This window comes from Gloeophyllum trabeum (assembly GCF_000344685.1).
Source record: "Gloeophyllum trabeum ATCC 11539 unplaced genomic scaffold GLOTRscaffold_00003, whole genome shotgun sequence".
Taxonomy (NCBI): Eukaryota; Fungi; Basidiomycota; class Agaricomycetes; order Gloeophyllales; family Gloeophyllaceae; genus Gloeophyllum; species Gloeophyllum trabeum.
In genome coordinates, this window is record NW_006920412.1 from 2,421,013 (window position 1) to 2,444,931 (window position 23,919).

Below are 23,919 nucleotides of genomic sequence, written 5' to 3' on the forward strand. Positions count from 1 at the left end.
AGTTCGCGACAGATAGCGTGGTTCGCGTAAGTAGGTGGTTGAATGCTGCGCAGGTCACCAGTTCCTCTGTTGCAACTTCCAAATATCTCTATACAGTGTTCATACATGAGTACCATTGTCTTGTGTCGTGAGCCAATCGAGGAGTAGGAGTAAGGGACTAAAAGTACACAGGCAACAAAGGAAGACAAAGCTTCGCGGAGTAGGGTATGCCATGCAAAGGTAAAGATACGGCGTAATGACGAGACCGTAGAAGAAACGACAGATGACCTTGATCATTAAATAGACGGCACCGTGTACCCTCCAACGCGCAGGCTCTAACGTGTCAAGTCCAAGAAGAAGGTGCGAGACAGCGGAGGCCGACACCTTCATGCGCTCGTTGACGGAGTCTCGCTGCCGAAGGTGTTCTCGCCTGAGTAGCTGACGTACAGGAAGCCATCCTCGTCCCTAGAGATAATCGATGTGGCGTGGTCAGTATCAATTGAGGCTGCCTCCGGGGAGAATACGAACTTGTGCTCCTCGTAAATGGCGGACATCAGTGCTGCTGTTGGTGGTAGGACCTCGTCCACGAAGATGAAGATGGCCTTCTCCGGGGCAAGCTTGATACGCTTCCGGATAACGTAGACGAACTGGCCCACTGTCAGATCCTATGAGGCCACCCATCAGTCCGGCATATCACATCGTGTCTCCTCTGTGAACGCACCGACGGCACCAAGTACTTCTTCTTGTCAATAGTGGGGATGTCTGTTCTGTCGGCCTTCTCGCAAATGACCTATTGATAGATGGTGCATGGGAGTCAATGTCAACGATGGAATCCACGGACACGATCAGAGCAACGCACCGGAATACGGTCTGGGTACTTCTGTCGAATGCGCTCCGCCTCAGCCTTGCGCTTCTCTGCGCGGTACGATACATGACATCAGTCGAGGTCCAGCGACCAATAGCTACGGCGGGTGCGCACGTACCAAAGGGGTGCTCATCCTTGAACTTCGACCGCATGGTTATCCGAGAGAAAGAGAGAACGGGATTCTAGCTTTATAGGCAGGAACACGTTCCGGGGCGGCAGCGGCAGAGGGGTTGGGTGACGATGGTCAATGAGGTTGAGGAGATCGTGCACCAGACAACGCGGCAGCCTCGCCCGAAACAAGAAGGCTGCGGTGAAACAGACGTAAACAACGCCAGCCACTGCTCGACGTCGCCGTCCCCGCCGCCAACAAATTGGGCGAGCTCAGTAATTCTGCTATTGTTCTGAGCCATCACGGCGACTGACTAGTACTGACTCAGGTTGCGGTGGATATGTCACCCTTGCGGTTGTTGTGAGCTGCACCGGCTGATCTTGCTCTCCTTGTTCTCTGATCTGGTTACCATCATGCTCGTTCTGTCGCTTTGGCCTGCGGTCATGTCGCTTGAGGCCCGAGGCTTGAAGGACTGCATGATCTCCTTTTGTGAAGCTTGTTCTGTCAGTTGATTATTAACATCCGCCTTCCACAGGATCAACTTCGGCTCGAAAGCAGTCTCGCACTGATATCCTTTGCATTGGCGGGTGCTTTGTCGACGTTCTCTATGGATAAGATCCCTTAGGGAGATGAGGTCGTGCGCACTGCGACTCGACGATTGATCTGTCATTATTTCTGTGAGTGGATTCGGGGCTTCTATCTTGTATAATTGTACGGTGCTTGTCTCCAGCATCTCCCTACTTCGTTTCACCACATATACTGCTGTATATACACATTGCATGCGTGAATACGTACATGTTTTTGCATGCTGCTTGACCTGCATGCTTGAATACTGGAACTCACGGCCCTCGATCGCGTAGCACGTGATACCTATACTTGACGCCACGTCTAAAGTAGCTTCGGCTACCCTTGAGTCGCGCATACTGGACGGTCGCCGGGTGAGCCCAGGCAGCAAGACATCCACTACTAATCTGCTCGGTATCTCGCCGCTAGGGGCAAGAGAGCAGTACACAACTGGATAATTCGGCTCGCTGATCTGCCGTGAGGGACACTGCTGGCCCGGGAGGTGCGGCAGCTACGCTCCTCGAAATGGCACTCGTCAAGTTCTGGCTGCTACTATGCTTAGTTCAGGTAGCCTGGTCTCAACCATCCAACGAATCTGAGTCTCTGTTATGGGGTGCCTACCGTCCGGGCCTGTACTTTGGGCTTCGGCCAAGGCTCCCGCAATCACTCATGACCGGCCTCATATGGTTTGGTACTCAAGACTTCATGTCTGTCAGCCGTTCGTCTGCGAATACAATTTTGAGGGTATTCGTGGACTTAATTAGTGATCTATAGGGCCGCGACACGCGTGTGACCAAGGCGACGGTTTGGAGGGGTATACTTGGACGGAATACGACCCCCGGAAGGGAGGCGTTCAAGTACTGAATGATAAGCCGAACAATGTCAGGGTCACTACAGAGTTGATCAAAGTGCCTGGCGGGCACAATGGTGGCAGCTGGGCCGCTCGTATACGAGGAGAGCCAATGAATCCCGGTATGTGCGGGTCTGTCGCTGTGATGGGACATGCTTAACCAGGTATACCAGCCCATCCTTGCCGAACCTCGTTCATATTCTACGCTGGGCTGGAGGGACTTGGTGGGCTGGACATGGAGACAGACGAGGACGAAAACGTATGTGGCCCACTCTGGCACTTTACGCGCATTACCCATTTATGATTGCATAGGGATTGGAGGGACCAGTCAAATTCTCTGGTACATCACCAGACTTGGACGAATTCATACTTCGCATCGTAGATGGTATGCTCTCGTACCTCTGTTTATGGACGTTCCTCACATTTATACCTCAGGGCCCGACAATAAGCAGGTTACAGATGGTCCCTACTCGCACCTGTTCACCGACCGGATCGGTAAGACGCACTTTCTTGGACAACGCATTCCTTCAGGACAGATTTGGAAAGCAAGAGGTAGGGAATCTTCCATTTTTCATGTATTTCGTCGTCTTAAACGGAATATTACATTGCACAGACTTCATAATGCAGAACATAATTCAGCGCGCCCAGGGAATATTACAGGGGTATAAAGAGCCTCAAAAAGGAGCCCCTGATCCCTCCTTCGTGCTTCAGTTGACGGACGAAACGTTATTCGGAAGCAATCTCTACGCCGTGCAGAAGACGTTAGACGGGGAATTTCAATTCGACGTGTTTTTCGAGAGTGCAAGTGCAAATCATAAGCTTGACTGTCCGTATTTCCTATCTGTAACCAACCTACTCATGTCTAACATTTCTATCGCAGCATCCACCCTGGACAAAGGAATCCCAGCACTGCTGAAGACATTCGACGAACGCTTCAATGTGGTGTTCCCGGTGTCTGATTCCTACCCGACATCCGAGCACGAGGGTCTTCAGGCATTTTCCAAGGCGATTACCTCCAACCTAATGGGCGGTATCGGCTACTTCTACGGAACGTCTATTGTAGATAGAGGCTTTGCCTATGAATGGGATCAGGAGGATGATGCCTCGGATGACGAGGACGAGGAGAAGACGGCCAGGGGAGCACGTTTGACAGAGCCCCGGGCACTTCTGACCGCAACACCTAGCCGTAGCTTTTTCCCGAGAGGCTTCTATTGGTAAGCTAGCCCATAGAGTGTCCTGATACCAGTGCTAAGGTGTCTATCACCTAGGGATGAAGGATTCCACCTTCTCCACATTGGCGAGTGGGATAATGATTTGAGGTACGTCGCTGAGTAGCTACCCGCGTCCCTGCATTATGCCAACGTATTGGAAGTTTGGAGATTTTGAAGGATTGGGTCGATCTCATCGACGAAGATGGCTGGGTGGCGCGTGAGCAGATTCTTGGTGAGGAGGCTCGAAGCAGGGTGCGTTGTTTGCCCTATCGTGTATGAGATAGAAGCTTACGCGCCTGTCACAGGTGCCTGCAGAATTCCAGACACAGGTCCCTACTAATGCCAATCCTCCGACCCTTACAATGGCCATCACCGCATTCATCGCCCGTCTGCAGTCGTCTTCAGGCCCATCGGACGCAGAACTGGGAATGGACTTGGGCATGGGAGGCTCGCAAGTGCCTCTCGCGTCCGGTGAAAACGTCCGCTCCGGGGCTGGCAGCAAGTATTTGGAGTCTCCCGAGCTCGCGCAGGCGTTCCTTAGGTCTATTTACAAGCCTCTGAAACGCCACTATGAGTGGTTCCGTCGTACCCAGCGCGGTCAAATCAAGCAGTACGGGAGGAAAGCTAGGTCACGCAGCGAAGCGTACCGCTGGCGAGGAAGGTCTGCTACGCATGTGTTGACTAGCGGTATGGACGACTATCCTAGGGGACCGCCGAGTGCAGGAGAACTGCATTTGGATCTTATATCATGGATGGCCTTCTTCACGAGGACCATGAGGGAGATCTCAGGGTTCCTTGGCGAAGAGGATGATGCGGCGTCCTATGCAGAAATTGAGACTGCTATCCTGAACAACATCGACGGTCAGTCGAAGGGTTCCATTGTCTTCGTTAACTGTACATCCAATATGTTCGTCTCGCAGATTTGCATTGGAGCGAAGAGAACCAGATGTACTGTGATGTGGGCGTCAATGATGAAGGTAACTTCACTCGTTTAGTTTATCATCACTCTCTCTTGAACCGTTCCTTTCAGATGAATCGTACCATGTGTGCCATAAAGGCTACCTATCTATTTTCCCTTTCCTATTGTCGCTCCTGCCACCCGAGTCACCTCAGCTTGGGGCCATTCTCGACCTGGTTCGGGACCCTAAACATCTCTGGTCTCCGTATGGATTACGGAGCCTGTCCGCATCTCACCCGGAGTTCGGGCAAGGAGAGAACTATTGGAAGGGTCCTATCTGGATACAGATGAATTATCTAGCTTTACGCGCTCTCCACCAGGTGTGTTGTGCTGGTTGAGCACCCGGTTTCCTGTGCATTCATAACCGTTTTCAAGACCTATGCCAACCAGCCAGGTCCTTATCAGAAGCAGGCCCAAGAGATCTACGTCGAACTCCGAAGGAACGTCGTCGATAACGTATACAAGGTTAGTGGATCATCGAGGATATTGGTGCCTAGAGCACGACTCATTCTGCCATCCAGGAGTACAAGCGCACGGGATACGTCTGGGAACAATACGATGCGCTCACGGGCGAGGGTAGAAGAAGGTAAGACGTCCCCAAATGGTGCATTCTACCGTATCTCACTCGTGAATCCTAGTCACCCTTTCACCGGATGGACGTCTATGGTTGCCTTGAGTAAGTCGGATTAGTACATGCTGTTGGCGATAAATACTGACGTCTATGCTATTCAAAAGTATTGGCGGAAAAGTATTACTAAGGAATGATAGTCACCTAGGCTCTGTATTTATTGCATTGCTGGAATGCTGAAAATTGGATCCTTTTCCATATCCATTCCGATGGCCGCCCTGCGGCGCAGCCGCGAACGGCCTGGAGGCTCAAGAAAGCAAGTACATGTGTTCTGCTTAACGCGCGGAATCGAAAGAGGGACCTAAATATACATGGGGAACGTGTTGGATATAATAAGATGGTATCAAGCCATGCAATGGTATGAATGCTCTACGAGTCGTAAGTACCACATTCAACAAGGAATGAATCCAAAGACACGCACTTTGTACATGCGGAATTCTCATGTCTATTTGGTCCGTCTGGCGTCAAGATAGAGAAATGTCGAATTCCTCCGCATCGAAATGCAAGGAGTCGAAATGCAATGAATCCAGATGCAGTTCACCAACTTCTGCGGCTGTCTCTGAATTTGGCGATCCCTTCGCCGACGGATGCGTCATTGTCGACGTGGTCGAATTGGAGGTCGGGATACTGCTCGCCGAATTCTCGGGGGTCACGATGCCTAGTGAAGACAGATCCAAGCTACTAGACGCCGGCAACGAGGGGAGTGATGGGGACCGGAACTCGTCCGTAGGCGTAGCCAGCGCCTCTGACGAGCTCTCGGTGGGGCACGGAGAGAACTGGATGGAGCGTGAGTCCGGTGATATTGGCGTGGGGATGGGATATGGAGCCGGGACAGGACGGGCTGCGGACGGTTCGTCTGAGGGTACGGAGGACGGCGTGAATATCCGATTCAGGTTGAGCATGGAGAGGCGCCGGCTGAAGGAGCGTTTGATGGACAGTGTAGGCGAGACGGAGCGAGCTGGTTCTTCTGGAGCAACCAGACGAGGGGAGGAACCTAGCTCGTCTACTGAGGATGATGTCCCCGAACCAGAGGCGCCGGAAGAGCCGGCAGTGGAAGAGTTAGGTGACGGTTGAGATTCAGAGTCAGAGATGACAAGAGAAGCAGGTTCATGCGCTGCAGGCGCTGTGGCAACGTTGGTAGCAGAACGAGCACCCTGAGCGAGCGTGAACATGCTTGACAGAGGCCGAGATTTACGTCGCAACAATTTCCGGGGACGAGCTTCAGGGGTCTGTGATCGGGGAGCATTACCGCGCTCTGGGTGGTTCTCAGAGCGAATCGTGGTGGCATTAGATTCCAAACTTCCTCTGTATTCCTCGCTCCCGGCAAAGACATCCTTCGCATGAACCTTGCGGCTGCTCTTACCAATGTTCTTGATGGACCTGAAAGCCTGCGAGGCCCTGGACTTCAGCGTCATGCCTTGCGACTTTCGCAACACTTCCTCTTCCAGTCTTCCATCAAATATGTCGCCCATGCCTTCATTCTTCCTGACCTTGATCACCTCTATAATCTCGGAATCCTCGCCCGCCTCGTAATACCGCCTTGCTTCCCTCACGGCGTTCTCCCATTGCTGCGCCGTATGAGACTGCCCATCTGCACGTCGGGGCATCACCATATCGTGGTCCCAGTCGCTCTCGTATGGTCTGTGGAAGGTGGGCGAGTCGGGGCTTTGATGGACTAGATTCATGGCGACATCCAGGCAGTCCATGTCCGTAAATACATACGAATCTTCCTCAATAGGTGCTGCAGCATCGAAGCAACAGTATGGCGGTGAATGTGCTTGTTCTTCCTCCGGAGGAATGACAAAAACATTGGGAAGCGGCAGGGATGACGGCGAGTCGGGTGTAAGGCCTGGTTGCGGTGTGTCGGGGTTGGACGGGAGAACTGCTGCCATCTCAAAAGAAAAGGAATGAAATAATGAAGGAGCGTGAGGGGCGCGAGACAGCAGATTCTGTAAGTAGGCAAGAAAAGAGGAGACGACGCGCCGGCCTTGTCAGCCAAGCTGGATGGGTTGAAACACTTGCGCGCTCGATCGCAATGAACCGTTCTTGCTTAGTCAGCCAAAGCCTCCGGCATCATCCCTCTCCGCCAATCACAGACCTCCGAGCTCGACAAAGTCGTCGACGGGTACGGTGGCATAGACATTCACCGTGGTCATAAGGTACTGTAGTCTCCGGTAGGAAGACGGAATTGCCTCCCTTTGCGGCAGGCGAGAGGTCCTTCGGCATGTCATGAATACATCCTGGTGCTGTCATATGCACGTAAATGCAATACTTATTCCATATTGAGGAAGTCCCGAATACATCATGAACAGTCGTAAGTCTATGGTGTTGTCTATGTCTATGCTTGTTCCTTCCCCTTATCTTTTCTTTCATTCTCCACAAAGGTATCATCACGAGCCAAGGAATTCTCCCGTACCGAGGGGACATCATCTTTGTAGGCATACGCCGATTTGCTACGTATCCACCGCCCATATCTCTGTAGACAGGTGTAACTTTAGAGTCAAAGCTCAACAGTTAAGTTACTCACATAAAACAAATATGGCATAGGCGTGCAAAGAAGCGCCAGGAATCCGAACACACTACACGCCCACTGATCACCCAGCTTCTTATACATGAGCGGGCAGAATAGAGGGAAGGCAAAGGCGCCCATGGAGCGAAGTACGACCGTCGCAGCGATTGCGCTGGCAAAGTAGATATGATAGGCGTCCATGAGGTACGCCGTTATGCCCTGCATGACTTGCGCACAACCCGTACCGAATGGCACACCCGCAGCGACGGGTAGCATCCAGTGAACCGAAGGCTGACTTGTCCTGCCAGAGCAGTATCAGGATAAATTCGACCGGAAGTAGTGCCGTCTCACCATGCAAACCAGAACAGGCCTACAGGCAGAAGGCCCGCCACTCCCATCATCAAGTACAGACGTCTATATGTAGACCGTTAGCCATGTATCTCGATCATGCAACAATTTGATTTCACCCACGCTTCAGGGGGTGCCCTACCAGTTGGGCTTCTATCCATCGCGCGCCAGTACATTCTGTTCTGTATGGGTGTCATGCACGTCCCAATTATGGTACCGACACCGACGCCGAGGAAGGCAAGTCCGCCATTGCCGGGGGTAAAATGTCTGTGTTGTTGGAAAACGATGGGGAAGGCCGCAAAGAACGCATACAAAGTGGAATAAGCGATACAGACGTATATTGACAGAAGCGTCACTATGGGCTCCGTGAACAGGAACACTACGAATGCTGGATCAGAGAGTGGACGTCAACTGCGTACACATGTCTTACAGAATGGTCTGCTCAGATTGATCTGCAGCTTCTCGAAGAGCGACGCCGAATGGTGGATTTCGTACTTGGACACGTAATGAATAAGACCACCGGATCCCTTCTCGAGCATCCGAGCGCGCCTCCGCAACAGTACTGGTGCGTACTGCAGAGGAGGTCACTATGTTGAATGAGACGGAACTGAATAGGTACATACGGTTTCCGGGGTCACCAAGAACCCATAGATCAGAGTGACTCCTGAGACAATCATCATAATCCAGAAGCTGAACCGCCATCCCAGGGACGGGGTCTGCGACACAAATCCACCCACAATCGGCCCAATGACTATAGATGTTCAACAAAAGATAACCGGTATGAAGTAGCGTAATTACCCGGTCCCAGCCACGGCGCGGTGGCATATAGCGAGGTAGCGACGCCGCGCTCTCTAGGGTTCCATATATCCGAGATGGCTCCTCCGGCGTTGGTCAGCGCTACGGGGCGCAGTCAATGAGAGAATAGCGCTGGACAACATGTGGACTACGTACGGGAGGAACCAAACACGCCTGCAAGAAATCTGGTAGACAACAGAGTCGCGATATTGTGCCCCAGAGCGCCGCCCAAGTGCATCAAGGTATATACAGACATCGTTATCAGGAATATGCGTCGCTATTTCTGGTCAACGGTTAGTATAGCTATGGTGAGTTATCGCTCACCCTTCCATACATCTGTCCAAGTGACCTCTACATTTAGTGAATCGTTTACAATAGTGCTAAAATGCCCTACCTCGCCCAATGGCGCGAAAACGAGCGGTCTAGAAATTATGAGAACACGGGAGGCGAGAAAGGACGAACGTAGCTTACCCTAGCCCAAACCCGAGGACGTACAAAGATATACCGAGGACAGCAACCTCTTCGGATACGTGGAACATGCTCTCTGTAAACCTCAGGCCCCCGCTGTAAGCACTACTACCGAATGACACCGTCCAGGTCGAAATGGCTAGCTAGAATTGATATCAGCTCATCTGTCACTATCTGTTCTCGCTGGACAGGGTACCTGCGACGTTATGAGCCACTTTCGCCGTTTCGGCCAGTTATAGGGATTTTCTGGATCGTTACGGTCCCAATCGACGATATAAGGGTTTTCACGCGTGCCCGCTCCAGCATAGCGGACCTCTTGCATTGGAGAGGGCGCGACTGCGGCGTTATGCTGGCCAGCGGGGTGGGAACTAGCTTCGTGTGCCATGAATTCCACTAGTAGGCCACAGAAGACCTCCACTGGTATACGACCTAGGTCAGTTAAGTACACCTGCGACTCCAGGAAAGCGGAGGATCCATGCCTCACCTTAGCGCGTCCTCATGAGACGACGCCTTCCCCCCACATGCCGTAGGGACTATATACGCATCTTTGTATTTAACATCAGGCGGCAGCACAATCTTCGGGTTCGGCAGGAGGAGTTCGGCAGCAAGTCTGCCGAGGAAAGGAATGCCGTACTGAGCGGTGCGGTAAATAGGACCAAAGCATAGCGACGCGGTATTCACGTGCATCCGTTGCAGCCATACCTCCATTGGTAGTAGTGTGCGAGCGATCCACTCGTGGAGGCAAGCTGAGAAGAGTAGAGCACCTTCGCGAAGGCCATACATTGCATTGAACAGTTACTTCATTCATACTGACTATTAAGCACAATGGACACAGATGCATTTGAACATACGCCATGCAGAGCAACCGCGACCTGATGTATACAGACATGTATGGAGGGAGGGGGAGACATTCGGGGTGTATCGATTCAAGAATAATAAGCGAGAGAAGAGAGACGATGAAAAGAACACAACAAACCGCTTGGCCAGGCGCGGTGGAACAAGAAAAATAAGAGCAACCTAATCCAAGTGTATCTTGAGCTGCTCAGCAGGTATAGGAACAAAATTGTCCAGTGAAATGCCCCGTGAGGCCAGCTCAGGCTCGGCGTGCGGTGGGACGAGCTTGCGATTGAGGTCGGGACGAATCGAGAGTTCTGCGGGGAACTTGTTAGCCACATATTACGCATGAGAACATACTACATCTCCTTACCTTCCCGTGTAAAGTTGAACAAGGGAGGGAAATCTTTCCCGTTCGGCATCCGCGCACCCTCCACACGAAGCTCGTCAAAGAATTGATGGCACATGGCTTCTACAGCGCTCAGGCGAGCCTCAGGTGTGTACTCTAACAGTTTAGACACCAAATCGATCGCTTCCTGAGGCGTCCGAGGCCGGAATACCTGCAATCATGCTTATTAGACGCCAGACTTGGATCGGTGATGATGTCCTTACCTTCGAGAAGGGGTGTGGCTTGATCTGAGGGAACTTGTGCTCCATGTAGTTCGGGTTCATCGTCTTGATTTGCTCTCGCGAAGGGGTCCCGAGAACCTTGATAATCTCGACCAACTGATCAATACCGCTTTCGCCGGGGAACAGAGGCTGGCCCAACATCAGCTCGGCCATGACACAACCAGTTGACCATATATCTACCAGCAGAGACCATCAGTAACGGGACTCAACTGGAAGCAATGGAACCATACCGATGTTGGTTGTGTAGTTTGTAGCTCCGAATATGAGCTCGGGCGCACGGTAATACCGCGAGCAGATATAACTAACGTTGGGCTCCCCGGCCACCAAAATCTTGGCAGAACCAAAGTCGCACAACTTTAGCACGCCGGTCGATGGATTGAGTAGGAGGTTCTGGGGCTTGATGTCGCGATGACAGATCCCGACTGAATGAATGTAAGCAAGTGATCGGAGGAGCTGATACATGTACAGTTTGATTTGCAGAGTTGGCATTGGTTGCTTCAGTTTGGCATAGTGGCGGCTAGCCCGGTAAACAGTCTCCGGAACATATTCTAACACGAGATTGAGATACAGTTCATCCTTCTGTATTATGATGAGGTAGAAAACTCGTAGCCATGGATTTCCGGACTCACCTTGTCACCAGGAGAATAGAAGAAAGCACGGAGATCTACCACGTTTGGATGGGAGACGAGTCGCATTATCTGCAGTTCACGGTTCTATTTCGCAACACATTCGCCGCAATGCAATATACTGTCAGCATCATGGCTTGGTCAAGCCATATCAAACCATAGGACTTGACGAGGCTAACGGAGGAGAACTGTACGCACCTTGAACCGCTTGTCCTGAAGGACCTTCTTGATCGCAATACTCTCGGTCTCCTTCGGAGCGCCTACAAGCCTAGCTTGGAAGACAACGCCGAAAGACCCATTCCCGATGACCTTGCAGTCTGAGTATTGTATCTTGCGACTCTCGCCCGACTTCCCATCTGACGCAATCACCTCCACCACTTTGTGGGGATCGTCGATGGCTAAATGATGAGCAGGTAGTGGCGGCATGGCAAGTCGGAAGGAGGTTTATACGCAGCAAAGGAAGGAAGCGCGCAGAAAAGATGGGGGGATGCGGGGAGGAATGGGAGGCAAAATTAGAACGGGAGTCCGACGACGCAAACTGAGGGCAAGACGTGGGACGCACGAGAGATCTTTACACCGTTTATGGGTCCGTGCGTTGCCATATCAGACCGGAAACTCGGAGTCGACTGTTATTAATCTTCAGAAGCTAAAGACGCCGAGGTTTGGCTAGGCGGAGGATGGGCGGCAATGGGGCGTGAATGCGACGGATGTGGACGGGAAACGGAATTGCGGACACTTGACTATGCGTGAAGATGGTACGATAAAGACAAAGCAGGGATATACAGCAGATGGCAGGTGGTCGGGGGGAAAGGAGATGCAGAGGGAGAGGACGAGAGAAGGCACTGGGCAAAACACGTCCTGTGACCGATACGCCAGCGCCCAAACACGGCCAAACACGCCCCATTCATTCTGGCCACTGCGGAGGCGGACTTGCTCTGGCGCGCTGATGCGCTTACCCTGCGGGATGTTCGGGATTCCAACACACGGCGCGCTCGCCCTGGATCGAGGTAATACCACGAATTTCTGCTGCTATTTGCTGGCCACTCTCTTGCACGTCTTGCACACCCGGAGCTCGAAAGAGGCCCCGAATGCTCAATAATCTGAAGCCAGGCCGCGCCCCGCCTCGATCATCAATTCAGCTAATGCCCTGGACAGTGGGAACGGCGGTTGTTGGCTGGTCGTTTCCAGATGTCTGTCTGCCATCTTCTACCAGCCAGGCTGGTCCCGCGTCCCATGCACAGCAAAGTCACGAAGGGTCTCTGGTCGTCGCATCCCTTTGGAACCAGATGCGCCACCGAGGGGACCGGAATAGACCTGACCTGCACTCCCATCTACCAACGTTACTCCAGAAATTTGTGTTACTGACTCCGATCCTTCCGTCTTGGGTTGGTCCCTCGCGCCTCCCTTGAACCCAATCACGTTACCCTAATGGGCCGCCCACCAGCTGACCGCCTTCGAAAGCTCCTGCGCCTGTCTTTGTCTCAGTAAGTGACGTCTTCTCCGCTGATCGCCCGCAATCAGCTCAGATTCGGGGCCCTGGAATCTTGCGTGTGCCCGCCGTGCCCTTATCGCATCCGAAGGCCATCACTATCCCGTACGGTATCTTGCGAGAAATTGGGAGCTCATCAACCTGAAGTTCTGCTATTGAAGAGGCGCTCTCACGTTCCCTCCTCTTGCCCCGAAAATTGCTCGTCAGGTGAGACAATCCTGCGTGTCAACTGGGATATCAGCAGGGTGATGCTTAGTGCAGAATGTAGCACTAAAGAATCAAGCTTGTCATAAGACCCGTCCATGTTCTACTCTCTGCAAAGCTTGTATCGATGAGTTTGCCGGGCATTCACTGTGGATGCACCAACGATCCCTTATCATTGGACGTACCTCTGAGTAGCACCGCCCTTGGCACCCCGTCTGGATCAACGCGACGCCCTAGTATTCCTACTTACCTTCTACCGCGTCCCTCGAAACACGGAAGGCACTCGAAACAACATATCTCCTTACATGACGCTCATGTGCCTCCCGCAGCCTTGTGCGTCAGAGCGGCTTAACCTGCGGACTGATATCCTCCGCGTCTTCATCTATACTACTGACACCGTCAAATGCTCCGATACAGCTTTCCCATATTATTTATAGGCTCACGGAGGGATTCCTGAAGTTCGCGGAGTATGTCTCCCGCCCAGGGGTCGGTGATCACCGGCATCGTGGAGGCTATAAGGCTTCCTGAACCGTTCTGAAAGGAACCGACGATACCGCCGGGATGTGCGTTGCTCCATATGGTCTCCGACGGATGTCTCCTGCGAATGCCGTACTGTGGGGGGATATTGACACCGATTCACTTTCAATTACGCTCCCAGTCAAGAAAGGGCCGTCTGGCAAAGCCACTGCCCCGGCAGTCCGCTGTAGACCATTCCAGCGGCATCAAAATATAACTTGCGTTTCATGCCGGGAGTGCACAGCGGAATTGATTCAATGTCATAGCTGATAATATACATATATTATGCCCAAGACACTACTTCACATGGCTACCAACTTATTCGTTACTCAACTTACCCAACAATTCGGTGCACAACGCCGGAGAAAACCGGAGACGCATTGAAAGATGCGTTCGCGAGTTTCCGAACATCAGCGACCTCCAGGATGAACTCGGGAAATGTCGTACTTTGTTAGTGGGTTTATTATGACTGGGTCCTGGCATGAAGAACATGTCAGCCGAGCGTAAACCCGCATTGCGGGATCGGGGCAGGCGACTTTTCAATATTGGCACAGTGAAAGCACGTCTTGTGGGTGTCGAAGAGCCACATACCCATCGGGTATTTCTGTACTGACCGAGCTTACCCGTATTCTATCGCCTGTGAAGTTATCGTGTCTACACCCGCATTATCATCCACCGCGCCGCAGCTATTTGATGAGAGAAAGCCAAAAGATACTATACTTGGGGCTTTTCCCAACCATAACACGGAACCAAAGCTGCCGGAAAGTAGAGGGGCCATTTTCCTAGGACCCTTGACGAACACCTATGATCCTGGTCAATTCGTAGTCAACAGACATACTCACTGATACTTTCTCGAGCAGCTTCCTAATTTCTGGGTATTCCCCGAGGTCAAGGAACCGCTATCTCCTAGTCATGATCCAAGTCAACCGCAAACTTACTTGCCATTTTAGCTGTGCTTCGACTGGAGCGGGAGAATGAGCTCGGGCTACTGCGGTCTGGTTCGAGGGACAGGGGAATCGTCGTCGTGTCCTCCAAGCCGATTGCGCAGGGGCGTCGCCATAACACGAACTTGTGGCGCTGGAAGGGGCCAAGAACCGTCTGACGTCTGTCTGGCAACTAGTCGTCTTGTGATGGCGAGCTATTTTGTGGTGAGACCATCTACCGCACCGGGTCGGGCAACTCAAACCCCGGGGATGTTCTCGGTGCTTCAACACATACAGTGGATTCAGGCAGGATTATTGATTCGTTGTGAGTTGATATACTAGATGCAATACCTCGCGGGCAGACAATAATGGTGATTAGACATGCGGAGAAGTATAAGTAAGAGCTGATGTCGAGACTCAACTGGCAACATCCCTCAGCCAGAGAACGCCACCGGATCGGATTCAGACTCACCTCGTAGGTTACCGTAGAATAGCAGAGAAGGGTGCACCGCCGGAACCTGATTCAGCTAGACGACGTTAGGCAGATCTTGTGCAGCAAGCCGTAGAGTATGGCCTCTCGCCGTCAGCGCACAAGAAGCAGCCTCAACATGACCTCCTCGCTGGGCAACCTGGAATCCTGGATGGATTCTGGTTGTAGTTAATCGTTGGACTTGTCGGATGAGGACATCCCCGCCACCAAGTACTTTCTTATCTTACGTAACGGGTGTTGCGCCATGTCGCGTGAGTCCATCGCAAGTTGTGGTCCTAGCTGACGACCCTCTCGGTGACTACGACCTTACAAGAGCCCCTTGCCTTCCTCTCTATCTCTCTCTCCGCCATGCAATCGTCCTCTGCGTCAAAGACATCCCTGTACGTCTGCGACACCATCCCGCCAGCCCGTCTGGCGTCTGCCGACGATAGATCATCGCCTCCGCTGCCAAATAGTCCTGTTCCCAGCACTACCTTCGATTTGCTAGCCATCGACGACGATACGAGAATGTCAGCGGAACAGTCGCGAATGGATCTTGCGGACAAAGAAGGGGCGGTGTCTGAAAAGGAACGCGGAAAGTCCATACCTCCGCCGCAACCGCCTGCACGCAAGCTGTGCGTTAGGCATCAGAGGATAGCGGATGAAGGTACTTTGTTAAAGCTTCAAAGGGTGAGTATTGCTTCATTCATTCAAGAACCTGCCCTCGTTGTCTCCGTTCGACGGATTCGGTGGGACGCTCTGCTGTTCACAAAAGACACGTACCATTGTGCCATGTTTACAGTGCCGCCACTGCCGCGTTTGGATATATTACTGAGCTTACTCTTTTCAGGCTCTCGACGCCTTGCCAGTAGAAGACAGAGAGGCAATCAACACCGTTTGGTCCATATTTTCTTCCTCACCCCATCCTCGTCGAGCACTCATATTACAAGGGGTCCTCACCATGTGCTGCTTCTCTCAGTTGTCTTTCCTCACCGAGGAACTCAACCAGCTCATCCGCATCGACCCCTTCACCGTGTTTCCCCGTGAAGTCTCCCTCAAAGTACTAGGATACCTAGACGCCACTTCGCTGTGTCGAGCGGCTCAAGTCAGCAGGCGGTGGAAGAATTTAGCGGATGATGATATCCTGTGGCGAGGTATATGTGAGCAGCACATAGGGCAGAAGTGTCATAAATGTGGATGGGGTCTGCCCATATTGGAGAAGCGTCGGATGGTCCGCACTTCATCCTCGACCTGTATTCCCTCGCCTTCGGCGCAGAAACGCGAGCTGGAAGAGACGGATGAGTTAGGACGGCGGCCGAAGAAACAAAGGTACGATACTCCTATCCCGGAGTCTCAGCTTTCCTCCTTCAGCGCCTCCACATCGCAATGCCGACCACCCACGCCGCCGAACGCTGTGCCGCCCATTCCGTCTCCGGCTCTTCGCATCACGCGCCCGTGGAAGGACGTCTACTGCGAGAGGCTCACAATTGAGCGTAATTGGCGGCGCGGGCGGTGTACTGCGCGTACACTGCAGGGTCACACAGATGGCGTTATGTGCTTGCAGTTCAGCGAGACCATGTCGCACCCCTCTTTCCCCATCTTGATCACTGGCTCTTACGATCGCACCGCCCGAGTCTGGAATATGGAGACAGGCGCGGAGATCCGGTGTCTAAAGGGCCATACCCGGGCCGTCAGGGCGTTGCAGTTCGACGAAGCCAAATTGATTACAGGTAGCATGGACCATACGATCAAGGTGTGGAACTGGCGCACAGGTAAATGCATGCGAACACTGGAAGGCCACTCCGAAGGAGTGGTCTGTCTAAACTACGACGACAATATCCTCGCCAGCGGCAGTGTCGACTCCACCATCAAAATCTGGAATTTTCGGACGAAGGAGTGTTTCACGCTCAGAGGACACAGGGACTGGGTGAACTCGGTCCAGATCTGGGACTCGGCACCGGCGTTGTCCAAGAGCAAGTCACCGAGTGTGTCCAGCTCGCATTCTTTTGACTCGGCGTTCAGCGACACGACCTCGGCATCGACCACGTCGACGCCGTGCATTGACCCCGGCAAGATGCTGTTCTCCGCCTCTGATGACGGCACCATCAGACTGTGGGATCTCACGCTGCGATCATGTGTGCGTCAGTTCACTGGCCACGTCGGCCAGGTACAGAGCATGAAGCTCCTTGTCCTGGATGAATGCGACGACGAGCCGGGGGAGTCTACGCCGGAAGAGATGAGTCCAGAACCATCATCGGTGGCGTCTTCTAGCATGCCATTATACGAGCAGGCTTTGGCGTCTATGACGGTCCCGTCCGACCAAGCTAGCTCGTTATCAGGACTGGCGTCCTGCGATATTCTACCGAGCGCATCTTTAGGTTCTGCATCGTCAGCGCCTGAAGCCTCTAAGCTTCCTATGCCAAAGCGCTCCAAGCCGCTTTTGGTATCAGGAAGTCTCGATAACACCATAAAGCTATGGGATATAGAGACGGGGAAAGTGGTCCGGACGCTGTTCGGTCATATCGAAGGTGTCTGGGCGGTCGCGAGCGACAAGTTACGCCTGGTCAGTGGAAGCCACGACAGGACGATAAAAATATGGATGCGAGACGAGGGCAAGTGTACTGCGACGCTCTTTGGTCATCGTGGAGCTGTGACCTGTCTCGCCCTTGGAGAGGATAAGATAGTGTCGGGAAGCGACGATGGTGATGTCAGGATCTGGAGTTTCGCTGGCTGATTAGCAAGCGTAACTCCTGCGCTCCTCGCTTTTGCTGTGAGATCTCCCTTTGACTGGACCGTTTCGCTCGTCATTTGTAGCCGTTCGCGTACATGATTAATACAGTGCTTGTAATTTACGTTCATACAGTGTCTTACTTAATATGACAATCAGAATGGTATTGATCATATTCAAGACTGAACCAATGACAGTGATAGGGCGGAACCCTCCTGCAGACGGCATTCGCAACGACATCGAGAGCAGCAGGAAAGAACTAGGAAGTTCCATGTCGCTCTGGGAACCCAAGAATCTGTAGAGCCACCAGAGTGCGATCCTTTGACTGCTTCGCCTTCAACTGCAGACTTCTGGCTTCAAATTGGTCATCTGACGAAGTATCCTTAGGCGAAGCGTTCAATTGATACTCCATATATGCGAACACGGCTGGGTCATGCTGTTTGTCGAGGTCAGGCGGGTGGAATTGTAGCATGTCGTCTACATGTCGAGCCAACTGTTTGCAATGGCTGTAGTTGATGAGATCCTGGCCATCAACCGTGACCAACAGGCCGCTGGTGCAGCTTCTTTGCACATCGGACACATGTACGGCTGAGATTTCGTGTCAGATGGGCTCATGAAATCTGCGGTGAAGTGCACCCACATAAAATAGGAACACAGGCCTTGCGACAATCCTCTACAGCCTTACGATAATGCTTGTAATCGTTTTCATCACTAATAACACGTGCCATCCTCTTGAAAGTCCCGTTTCTGTTCTTGATGCCCAAGCTACAGGTCAAGTCAAGCCTGGCTATCGTCGGAGACAGTAGGGCATTGAGTATCGCAGCCATGGAAGAATAGTTATGGCATTTCTCGCATTCCTGAGGCTAATCAGTATGAATCCCCGAACACGGTGCAAAGAACTAACTCACCTCCGCAGTATCGAAGAAAAACCCGACGACTGAACCCCGAGAGAAAATGTAATCAGGACGCAGAACAGATCGCTTGACCCAATTATGAAGTCGCATGCTTGTCTCATATGCAATGTCGATGTTATTGCGGACTGGGGGTTCACGAAATTTGAGAACACAGTCTGAGGAACGTATATTCCGATACCGCTGTCCTTCCAATATCGTCAAAGCAATGGCTAGCTGACGAGCGCTGACATCTTCGCCCTTAGCTCTGACACTCTTGACAGCGAGAGGAGAAGGTGACACTCGCAAGAGGGTACTATTCCTTTCCAACTGCGAGTACTGTTGGTGCTAAGTCCGGGCAGTTTCATGGAGAGTACTTACTCTTTGGCTGAGAATGGCTACGATTTCTCGCGCGACAGGCGGGGCATAGGTGCCAGTGTGGCTTCTGATAGACCCAACAAAGGCTCGCATGTCCTCCAGAAGATCAGTTTCTGTGTCAACATCATGGGATCGGAGCCAGCTCTTCAGGAAGCTCAAAACGCTAGGTCGTCAGCCTTAATGGATGCTTAACTCGAACGACAAACAGCAACAAACTCACGCAAGACGGGTGGCATTACGGTGTTGCAAGGGGAGATCGCGATTTTCTTCGAACTCGGTCGCACGAAAGCGGTCAATCATCAACTGATACAACTCTGCAGGCATGAGGAAAAGACGATATGTCTTGATAAATATAGCCCGATAATTCTCCCCTATGAAAGTGTTTGGATGACGTGAGGACTCGGTCGTACCACCTTACACACACCTTCACTTGCACTTCCATCAAGCAATTGCTCGATCAGTCCTTGTGCTGTTCCACCGGCAATACTATCGTCGTGAGCAACTTGCACGTCGTATCCCGGGTCATTCACGGCATTGCGGATGTTTTCTGGGAGTGAAGCGATACCAGGAGCCAAATGAGGATGACTTAAAGACGCCGTACTCCCAGAGCGAGACACGCTCGGCAACGTAGCTGGCGCTTGGCCTCGAAGCAGAGACGGACTCAACAACGGCGACGACGGCGACTGTCCCGAAACTGGACTTGAAGGGACAGGCAGGGGAGTTCTGCCCGTTTGCCGGCGCTCTTCACCGTTGCGAATACCGGGAAGAGACTCTCGAGATGGCAATGACTCTATGGACTGGCCCTGGCTCATGGAACCGATGCTCGAAGAGGATCTCGCCGTTCCAGGCCGTGAACCGGGACGGTCCGGATTCTGCTGAGGGCGGGTAATGCTTACGAGGCTTTTGCCCGTATCAGCTAGAGTACCGGCCGGCACGTTAGCAGGATCTTCAGGCTGCCAAAATGTAGAGTGTTCCGATGCAGCGGGAGAATGAGGCAAGGAACCAACGAGACCTGTAGCAGGATCCACCGAAGGATTATTTCGGCGAGAGTACCTGTGCCCAGCGGACCGCGTGGGCATTTCCGTATTGGAAGGCAAAGTACGTTGCGTGGAATCTTCCTCCGACGTCCGCTGCAAGGGGCTACGCAAGGGAATGGGTCTGTCCGTAAGAGAATGTGGAGGTGGATCTGCGGGCCCGGGCAATCCCACATCTGGAAGGGGGGGAGGCGACTCGGAGATAGGAACGCCAATCACTAGTAGAGAAGAGGTCAGAAAGAGTTTGGTGAGACAGGTATGCAGCACGGACCAGCTCCAGCGAATAGGCTGTGAGGGTCATTTTCAAGCTTCTTCATATGCGTTCGTACATCCGTCATAGATGGCCTCTCGTTGGGGTCGTGCTTCCAGCATGCCTCCATAAGGTCCCACAGACCGTCTGTCATAAGCGAGCCGTCAGGCCGTCCGGGTCGAGTCCCTTCCAGTACTTTGAAGGGAATTTCCATGTCCCGAGATATCTCGCAAAACGGATGCTGTCTTGTGATAAGCTCTAGGCAGACCATCGCAAAGCTCCATATATCGGTCTGCGTAGAGACAACCGCATGGACTCGATCGAACCGCTCAGGCTTGAAAAGCTCCGGCGCCATCCACCGCGCAGGAGTGACACCGGTCAACGTACTCGTGCCGCTATCGCGGACCTCTTCTATGACCTTCGACAGACCAAAGTCGGATATCAACGCTTTACCGGACTCAGAGATTAAGATGTTAGCCTAGGGACGAACGCAGGTCGTTGTCAGAAATCGAGCAAGTACTGTAATATGAACGTACACCGCGCAAATCTCCGTGGACTATCTTATTCAGATGAAGATATTCCAGTCCTTGCGCTCTGTTAATGTAGCCCACACGAAGAGGAAGAAGAGCAAAGGCCAATACCTGAGGCAACTTCATTCAACAGTCGCATACGATCGACACCTGGACGCTTTCGCACATAGTCGATAGCAGTTCCATTCTGCTGCCAAGGAGCAACCTGGCTCCACCAGTCAGTTTGCGTCACAGTCTACGTTTATACCAAACTTGCCATGAAAACATGTTGATCGTCGAGATATGCGATTCCATAGAGACGAGCGATATTGGGATGCTGCAAATGCCTCCATATTCCTACTTCTCGCTCAAATCTCTGTAAAACACATATGAACTTCGTTACGGCGGATCCCATTGGCGTCAAATGAGATATACTCACGTCCTGGTCTGCTCGGGTGGTGATTCCGCGAGGCAATTTCAGTCCTACCTGTACGCCGGGTCATTCAAATGGTACACTCCGAGCTATTCGCGACACTTACCCGCTCTTCACCCAGCCAAACTCCTTGATTGGAAACGTTAATGTGAACCTCTGTTGTTCAATTCGGGGCGACATACCGGTGTAGATATCACTGTAGTTTCCCGGAATGACCGGGAATTTGCTTGTGAGTACGACTTGACCCGTTACTGTATGCTGGTCAAACCCTGGCGTAATGTTGACTAACATGGCTGCTCACAATCTGTCAACGGGGGTAGTATCTTCGTTTCGCTGTGAACTTTCCACAAGCCCTGGACAAGGGCATCTTGACCTTGTTCCTCTTGATGCCCCGGAGATCGCCGTTCTCGTTCCAGTAGTTCCTATTAAGACCATGAATAGAATAAGAGAGGCAGTGACTGATGACTAACCTCCTGGATACTTCGCATGATGCCCTCAATGGCTGGCTTCTCAAGTCCAAGGATTGTCTTCATTTCGTTTCGGTCCCAAAGGATACTCTGCAAGAGCTCTCGCAGCTCGGCATGATCCCGGGTTTGCGCATCAGCTAGTTTAACTGTTTCTCCGTTGATGATTATATTCATAGAAAACTGGGGATTCATAGAGCAGACCCTGAGACTAGACTGCAATCTTGCGGCAGCGAATCACTTACGTTGAACTGGGTAACACATAATTCAATCTCGCGGTAGCTCTCGTCAATACCTTGCTTGATGCTACTCTGCTGCAATATGCTCCTGACGCGACTTAAGGACGCCCAAGTCTGAACTTTGTTTAGCACGTGGTAGATGGCACTGCAGAATTGTGAGAATCGGTCACTCCAGCGGATCGAAGTGCACATACCTCTCAACGTCATCCGCAGCGCGCTGAGCGTTAGTGCCCTCTAAATTACTAGAGCGGAGATTCTCATCAAGCGAAAGCAACAGTCTCCGACACCTGTCGGCTAGAACCATACACTGCTCCTAGAGTCCAAAGCTCAGGAGGATCCGCAAGTGACTGGACTTGACGACCTACCCGATAGATCTTCACATTCCGTATAACAGTGTAAATCTCGTTCACTGTTCAAAATTAATGGGCATCCACTATCGGGGTAAGAGAGAGGTCCACATACCAAGTTTAACTGCATGGTCCAGCCCTGGGTAGCAGTTGCCGATCCAATCAGTCAGTGAGGGTACAGGCGGCGGCATGATGGCAGGGAAGACAAGTGCATCTGCGAAGCTATATAGGCAACCCGTACTGGCGCGCAGGTATCTAGACGCCAAGGGGTATCATTGGAAGACAGCAGCCACTAACAGCGGCCCACAAAGAGCCACAACAGTCATGGTGACATGGGAATGCATAGCCAGCATGGCGATGCGGTCCCTACACACGATAAGAGCTGGTGATGAATGCAATGTGACCTATACCGTATACGAGACTTGTCCCTTGGCGGATATAATATAATATTTTACGCTTTTGTAAGTCGGTAGCGTGGCCGAGCGGTCTAAGGCGTTGGATTTAAGTTCTTGATTTGATTCCCAATGGGCGAAAGCCCGCGCGAGTTCGAACCTCGCCGCTACCAGCCAAAGTTAAGCTTACTTTTTTCCCCTGAGGAAGACAATCATGGACGCGCATTAGGTGTCTTACATGCGTACCATGACATTGGGTGCTAGGACACTACGGTCTTTGGCGCAGTCTCGACGATATCTGTCGACCACTAGGACGCTACCTTCTGCACAGTATACGGACCCCACGAAACGTCATGATATAGCTATCGTTTCGACTCCCGAGGATCTTCCTCCGAGCGAGCGGCATGTTCTGGATAGTGCACTGCGAGTTGACCAAGCTGGGGAAGTAGCGGCTAACTGGATATATCGCGGTCAGATGGCAGTACTTGGACGAGATCCTAATACTGGTCCTATCATCCAAGTGCGCCTTATCACCGCCTTTCGTTGGACTGATATATGACTAGCTGCGCGCAGGATATGTGGGATCAGGAGAAGAAACACATAGCAGTGATGAATCAGATGCAGGTTCAGCATCAGGTCCGTCCGACTGTCCTGTGGGAGGTTGCAAAGGTAGCTGGTTTTGGCTTGGGTGCGGTGACCGCCTTAATGGGCAAGGAGGCTGCGATGGCATGCACGGAGGCTGTCGAGACCGTTATCGGTGAACATTACGATGAGTACGCTACGTTTATACTGCATGGCTTTCGTCTCAATGACCGTCATAAATCAGCCAATTGCGGGAGATGGAAGGGCTTTCGACGTCACATCCGAGTATCCCATTACTGAAGGATGTCATCCGAGAATTCCGGGACGATGAACTCGAACATCTCGATACGGCCGTCGAAAACCATTCGCAAAGGGCACCGGCGCATGCCCTGCTGAGTACGGTAGTCGGGGCCGGATGCAAGGTTGCTATAGAACTGTGCAAGCGATTCTAGTAGACTGTATAATATTATGGCGTATACCGAAGTTATGACGATGCTTGTTGCGAGGGTTGGATTCGTAACGATTCGCCCTTCCGCTTTCCGTTGAAATTCCACTTATTCTGCAAGCCAGGCGGGAGGTAAGTACACAGAATATATGCCGAGAACGGTGCGGGCTCACGTCCGTCTGGGAGGCAAGGTATAGGACTGCACCCGGCACTATCACAACGCCGACGAGTGCAATGAACGTGTTCCGGGGGG

At 52.3% G+C, this 23,919-nt stretch overlaps 8 protein-coding genes and 1 non-coding gene across 9 annotated transcripts in view; 4 read left to right on the forward strand and 5 right to left on the reverse strand.

Annotated features, from left to right (window-relative positions):
* Positions 1-24: 24 nt before the first annotated feature.
* GLOTRDRAFT_72928 (autophagy-like protein 8 precursor) lies at positions 25-1,115 on the reverse strand. The gene is made up of 5 exons (XM_007865451.1): positions 963-1,115; positions 839-894; positions 701-769; positions 508-644; positions 25-444 (listed from the first exon to the last, which is right to left on the reverse strand). The coding sequence occupies exons 1-5, from the start codon at positions 994-996 to the stop codon at positions 366-368; spliced, it is 375 nt and encodes a 124-aa protein (XP_007863642.1). The 5' UTR covers positions 997-1,115; the 3' UTR covers positions 25-365.
* Positions 1,116-2,042: 927 nt separating this feature from the next.
* Positions 2,043-5,226, forward strand: GLOTRDRAFT_35943 (glycoside hydrolase; the record flags this gene model as incomplete). The annotated part of the gene is made up of 15 exons (XM_007864682.1): positions 2,043-2,235; positions 2,292-2,489; positions 2,541-2,626; positions 2,680-2,752; positions 2,803-2,919; positions 2,981-3,193; positions 3,248-3,581; positions 3,636-3,686; positions 3,740-3,830; positions 3,884-4,439; positions 4,499-4,555; positions 4,609-4,856; positions 4,912-4,992; positions 5,058-5,122; positions 5,175-5,226. The coding sequence occupies 15 exons, from the start codon at positions 2,043-2,045 to the stop codon at positions 5,224-5,226; spliced, it is 2,415 nt and encodes an 804-aa protein (XP_007862873.1).
* A 402-nt stretch (positions 5,227-5,628) lies between these two features.
* On the reverse strand, positions 5,629-7,056 carry GLOTRDRAFT_126973 (uncharacterized protein; the record flags this gene model as incomplete). The annotated part of the gene is made up of 1 exon (XM_007865452.1): positions 5,629-7,056. One exon carries the CDS (start codon positions 7,054-7,056, stop codon positions 5,629-5,631), a length of 1,428 nt encoding a protein of 475 aa, XP_007863643.1.
* A 608-nt stretch (positions 7,057-7,664) lies between these two features.
* GLOTRDRAFT_72936 (MFS general substrate transporter) lies at positions 7,665-9,606 on the reverse strand (the record flags this gene model as incomplete). The annotated part of the gene is made up of 11 exons (XM_007865453.1): positions 7,665-7,974; positions 8,025-8,087; positions 8,145-8,400; positions 8,452-8,593; positions 8,645-8,772; positions 8,820-8,918; positions 8,973-9,093; positions 9,141-9,152; positions 9,211-9,238; positions 9,288-9,427; positions 9,481-9,606. 11 exons carry the CDS (start codon positions 9,604-9,606, stop codon positions 7,665-7,667), a joined length of 1,425 nt encoding a protein of 474 aa, XP_007863644.1.
* Positions 9,607-10,044: 438 nt separating this feature from the next.
* GLOTRDRAFT_57503 (Pkinase-domain-containing protein) lies at positions 10,045-12,215 on the reverse strand. The gene is made up of 7 exons (XM_007864875.1): positions 11,937-12,215; positions 11,573-11,772; positions 11,378-11,461; positions 10,979-11,327; positions 10,731-10,924; positions 10,492-10,678; positions 10,045-10,435 (listed from the first exon to the last, which is right to left on the reverse strand). Exons 1-7 carry the CDS (start codon positions 11,974-11,976, stop codon positions 10,302-10,304), a joined length of 1,188 nt encoding a protein of 395 aa, XP_007863066.1. The 5' UTR covers positions 11,977-12,215; the 3' UTR covers positions 10,045-10,301.
* A 3,031-nt stretch (positions 12,216-15,246) lies between these two features.
* Positions 15,247-17,709, forward strand: GLOTRDRAFT_120196 (WD40 repeat-like protein; the record flags this gene model as incomplete). Its single annotated transcript, XM_007865454.1, has 2 exons — positions 15,247-15,665; positions 15,826-17,709. Exons 1-2 carry the CDS (start codon positions 15,345-15,347, stop codon positions 17,707-17,709), a joined length of 2,205 nt encoding a protein of 734 aa, XP_007863645.1. The 5' UTR covers positions 15,247-15,344.
* On the reverse strand, positions 16,554-22,438 carry GLOTRDRAFT_137190 (uncharacterized protein; the record flags this gene model as incomplete). The annotated part of the gene is made up of 19 exons (XM_007865455.1): positions 16,554-18,291; positions 18,344-18,560; positions 18,612-18,923; positions 18,975-19,134; positions 19,192-19,342; positions 19,396-20,223; positions 20,277-20,733; positions 20,792-20,841; positions 20,897-20,990; positions 21,042-21,140; positions 21,204-21,251; positions 21,304-21,326; positions 21,380-21,448; positions 21,499-21,619; positions 21,668-21,844; positions 21,907-22,045; positions 22,095-22,213; positions 22,266-22,309; positions 22,363-22,438. The coding sequence occupies 19 exons, from the start codon at positions 22,436-22,438 to the stop codon at positions 17,963-17,965; spliced, it is 3,513 nt and encodes a 1,170-aa protein (XP_007863646.1). The 3' UTR covers positions 16,554-17,962.
* Positions 22,439-22,715: 277 nt separating this feature from the next.
* Positions 22,716-22,812, forward strand: GLOTRDRAFT_t43. The gene has a single exon. It is a non-coding gene; the product is annotated as a tRNA-Leu (tRNA).
* A 74-nt stretch (positions 22,813-22,886) lies between these two features.
* Positions 22,887-23,919, forward strand: part of GLOTRDRAFT_35734 (COQ7-domain-containing protein) — a gene marked incomplete at both ends in the record, with an annotated part of 2,098 nt that continues 1,065 nt past the window's right edge. Inside the window, one exon of the mRNA XM_007864660.1 lies at positions 22,887-23,159. Within this exon, the coding sequence (XP_007862851.1) occupies positions 22,887-23,159 (273 nt within the window). The remainder of the gene's footprint in view (positions 23,160-23,919) is intronic.

What these genes read in the sequence shown, in the direction of transcription:
- GLOTRDRAFT_72928 (XM_007865451.1), bottom strand. Translation starts at nt 996, where the DNA reads ATGCGGTCGAAGTTCAAGGATGAGCACCCCTTTG. An exon ending in AGTACCCAGACCGTATTCCG is followed by an intron (nt 770 to 838) that starts GTGCGTTGCTCT and finishes ATCTATCAATAG; the next exon opens with GTCATTTGCGAGAAGGCCGA. An exon ending in GCCATTTACGAGGAGCACAA is followed by an intron (nt 445 to 507) that starts GTTCGTATTCTC and finishes GATTATCTCTAG; the next exon opens with GGACGAGGATGGCTTCCTGT.
- GLOTRDRAFT_57503 (XM_007864875.1), bottom strand. Translation starts at nt 11,976, where the DNA reads ATGGCAACGCACGGACCCATAAACGGTGTAAAGATCTCTC. An exon ending in TCTATTCTCCTGGTGACAAG is followed by an intron (nt 11,328 to 11,377) that starts GTGAGTCCGGAA and finishes ATCATAATACAG; the next exon opens with AAGGATGAACTGTATCTCAA. An exon ending in AAACTACACAACCAACATCG is followed by an intron (nt 10,925 to 10,978) that starts GTATGGTTCCAT and finishes CTCTGCTGGTAG; the next exon opens with ATATATGGTCAACTGGTTGT.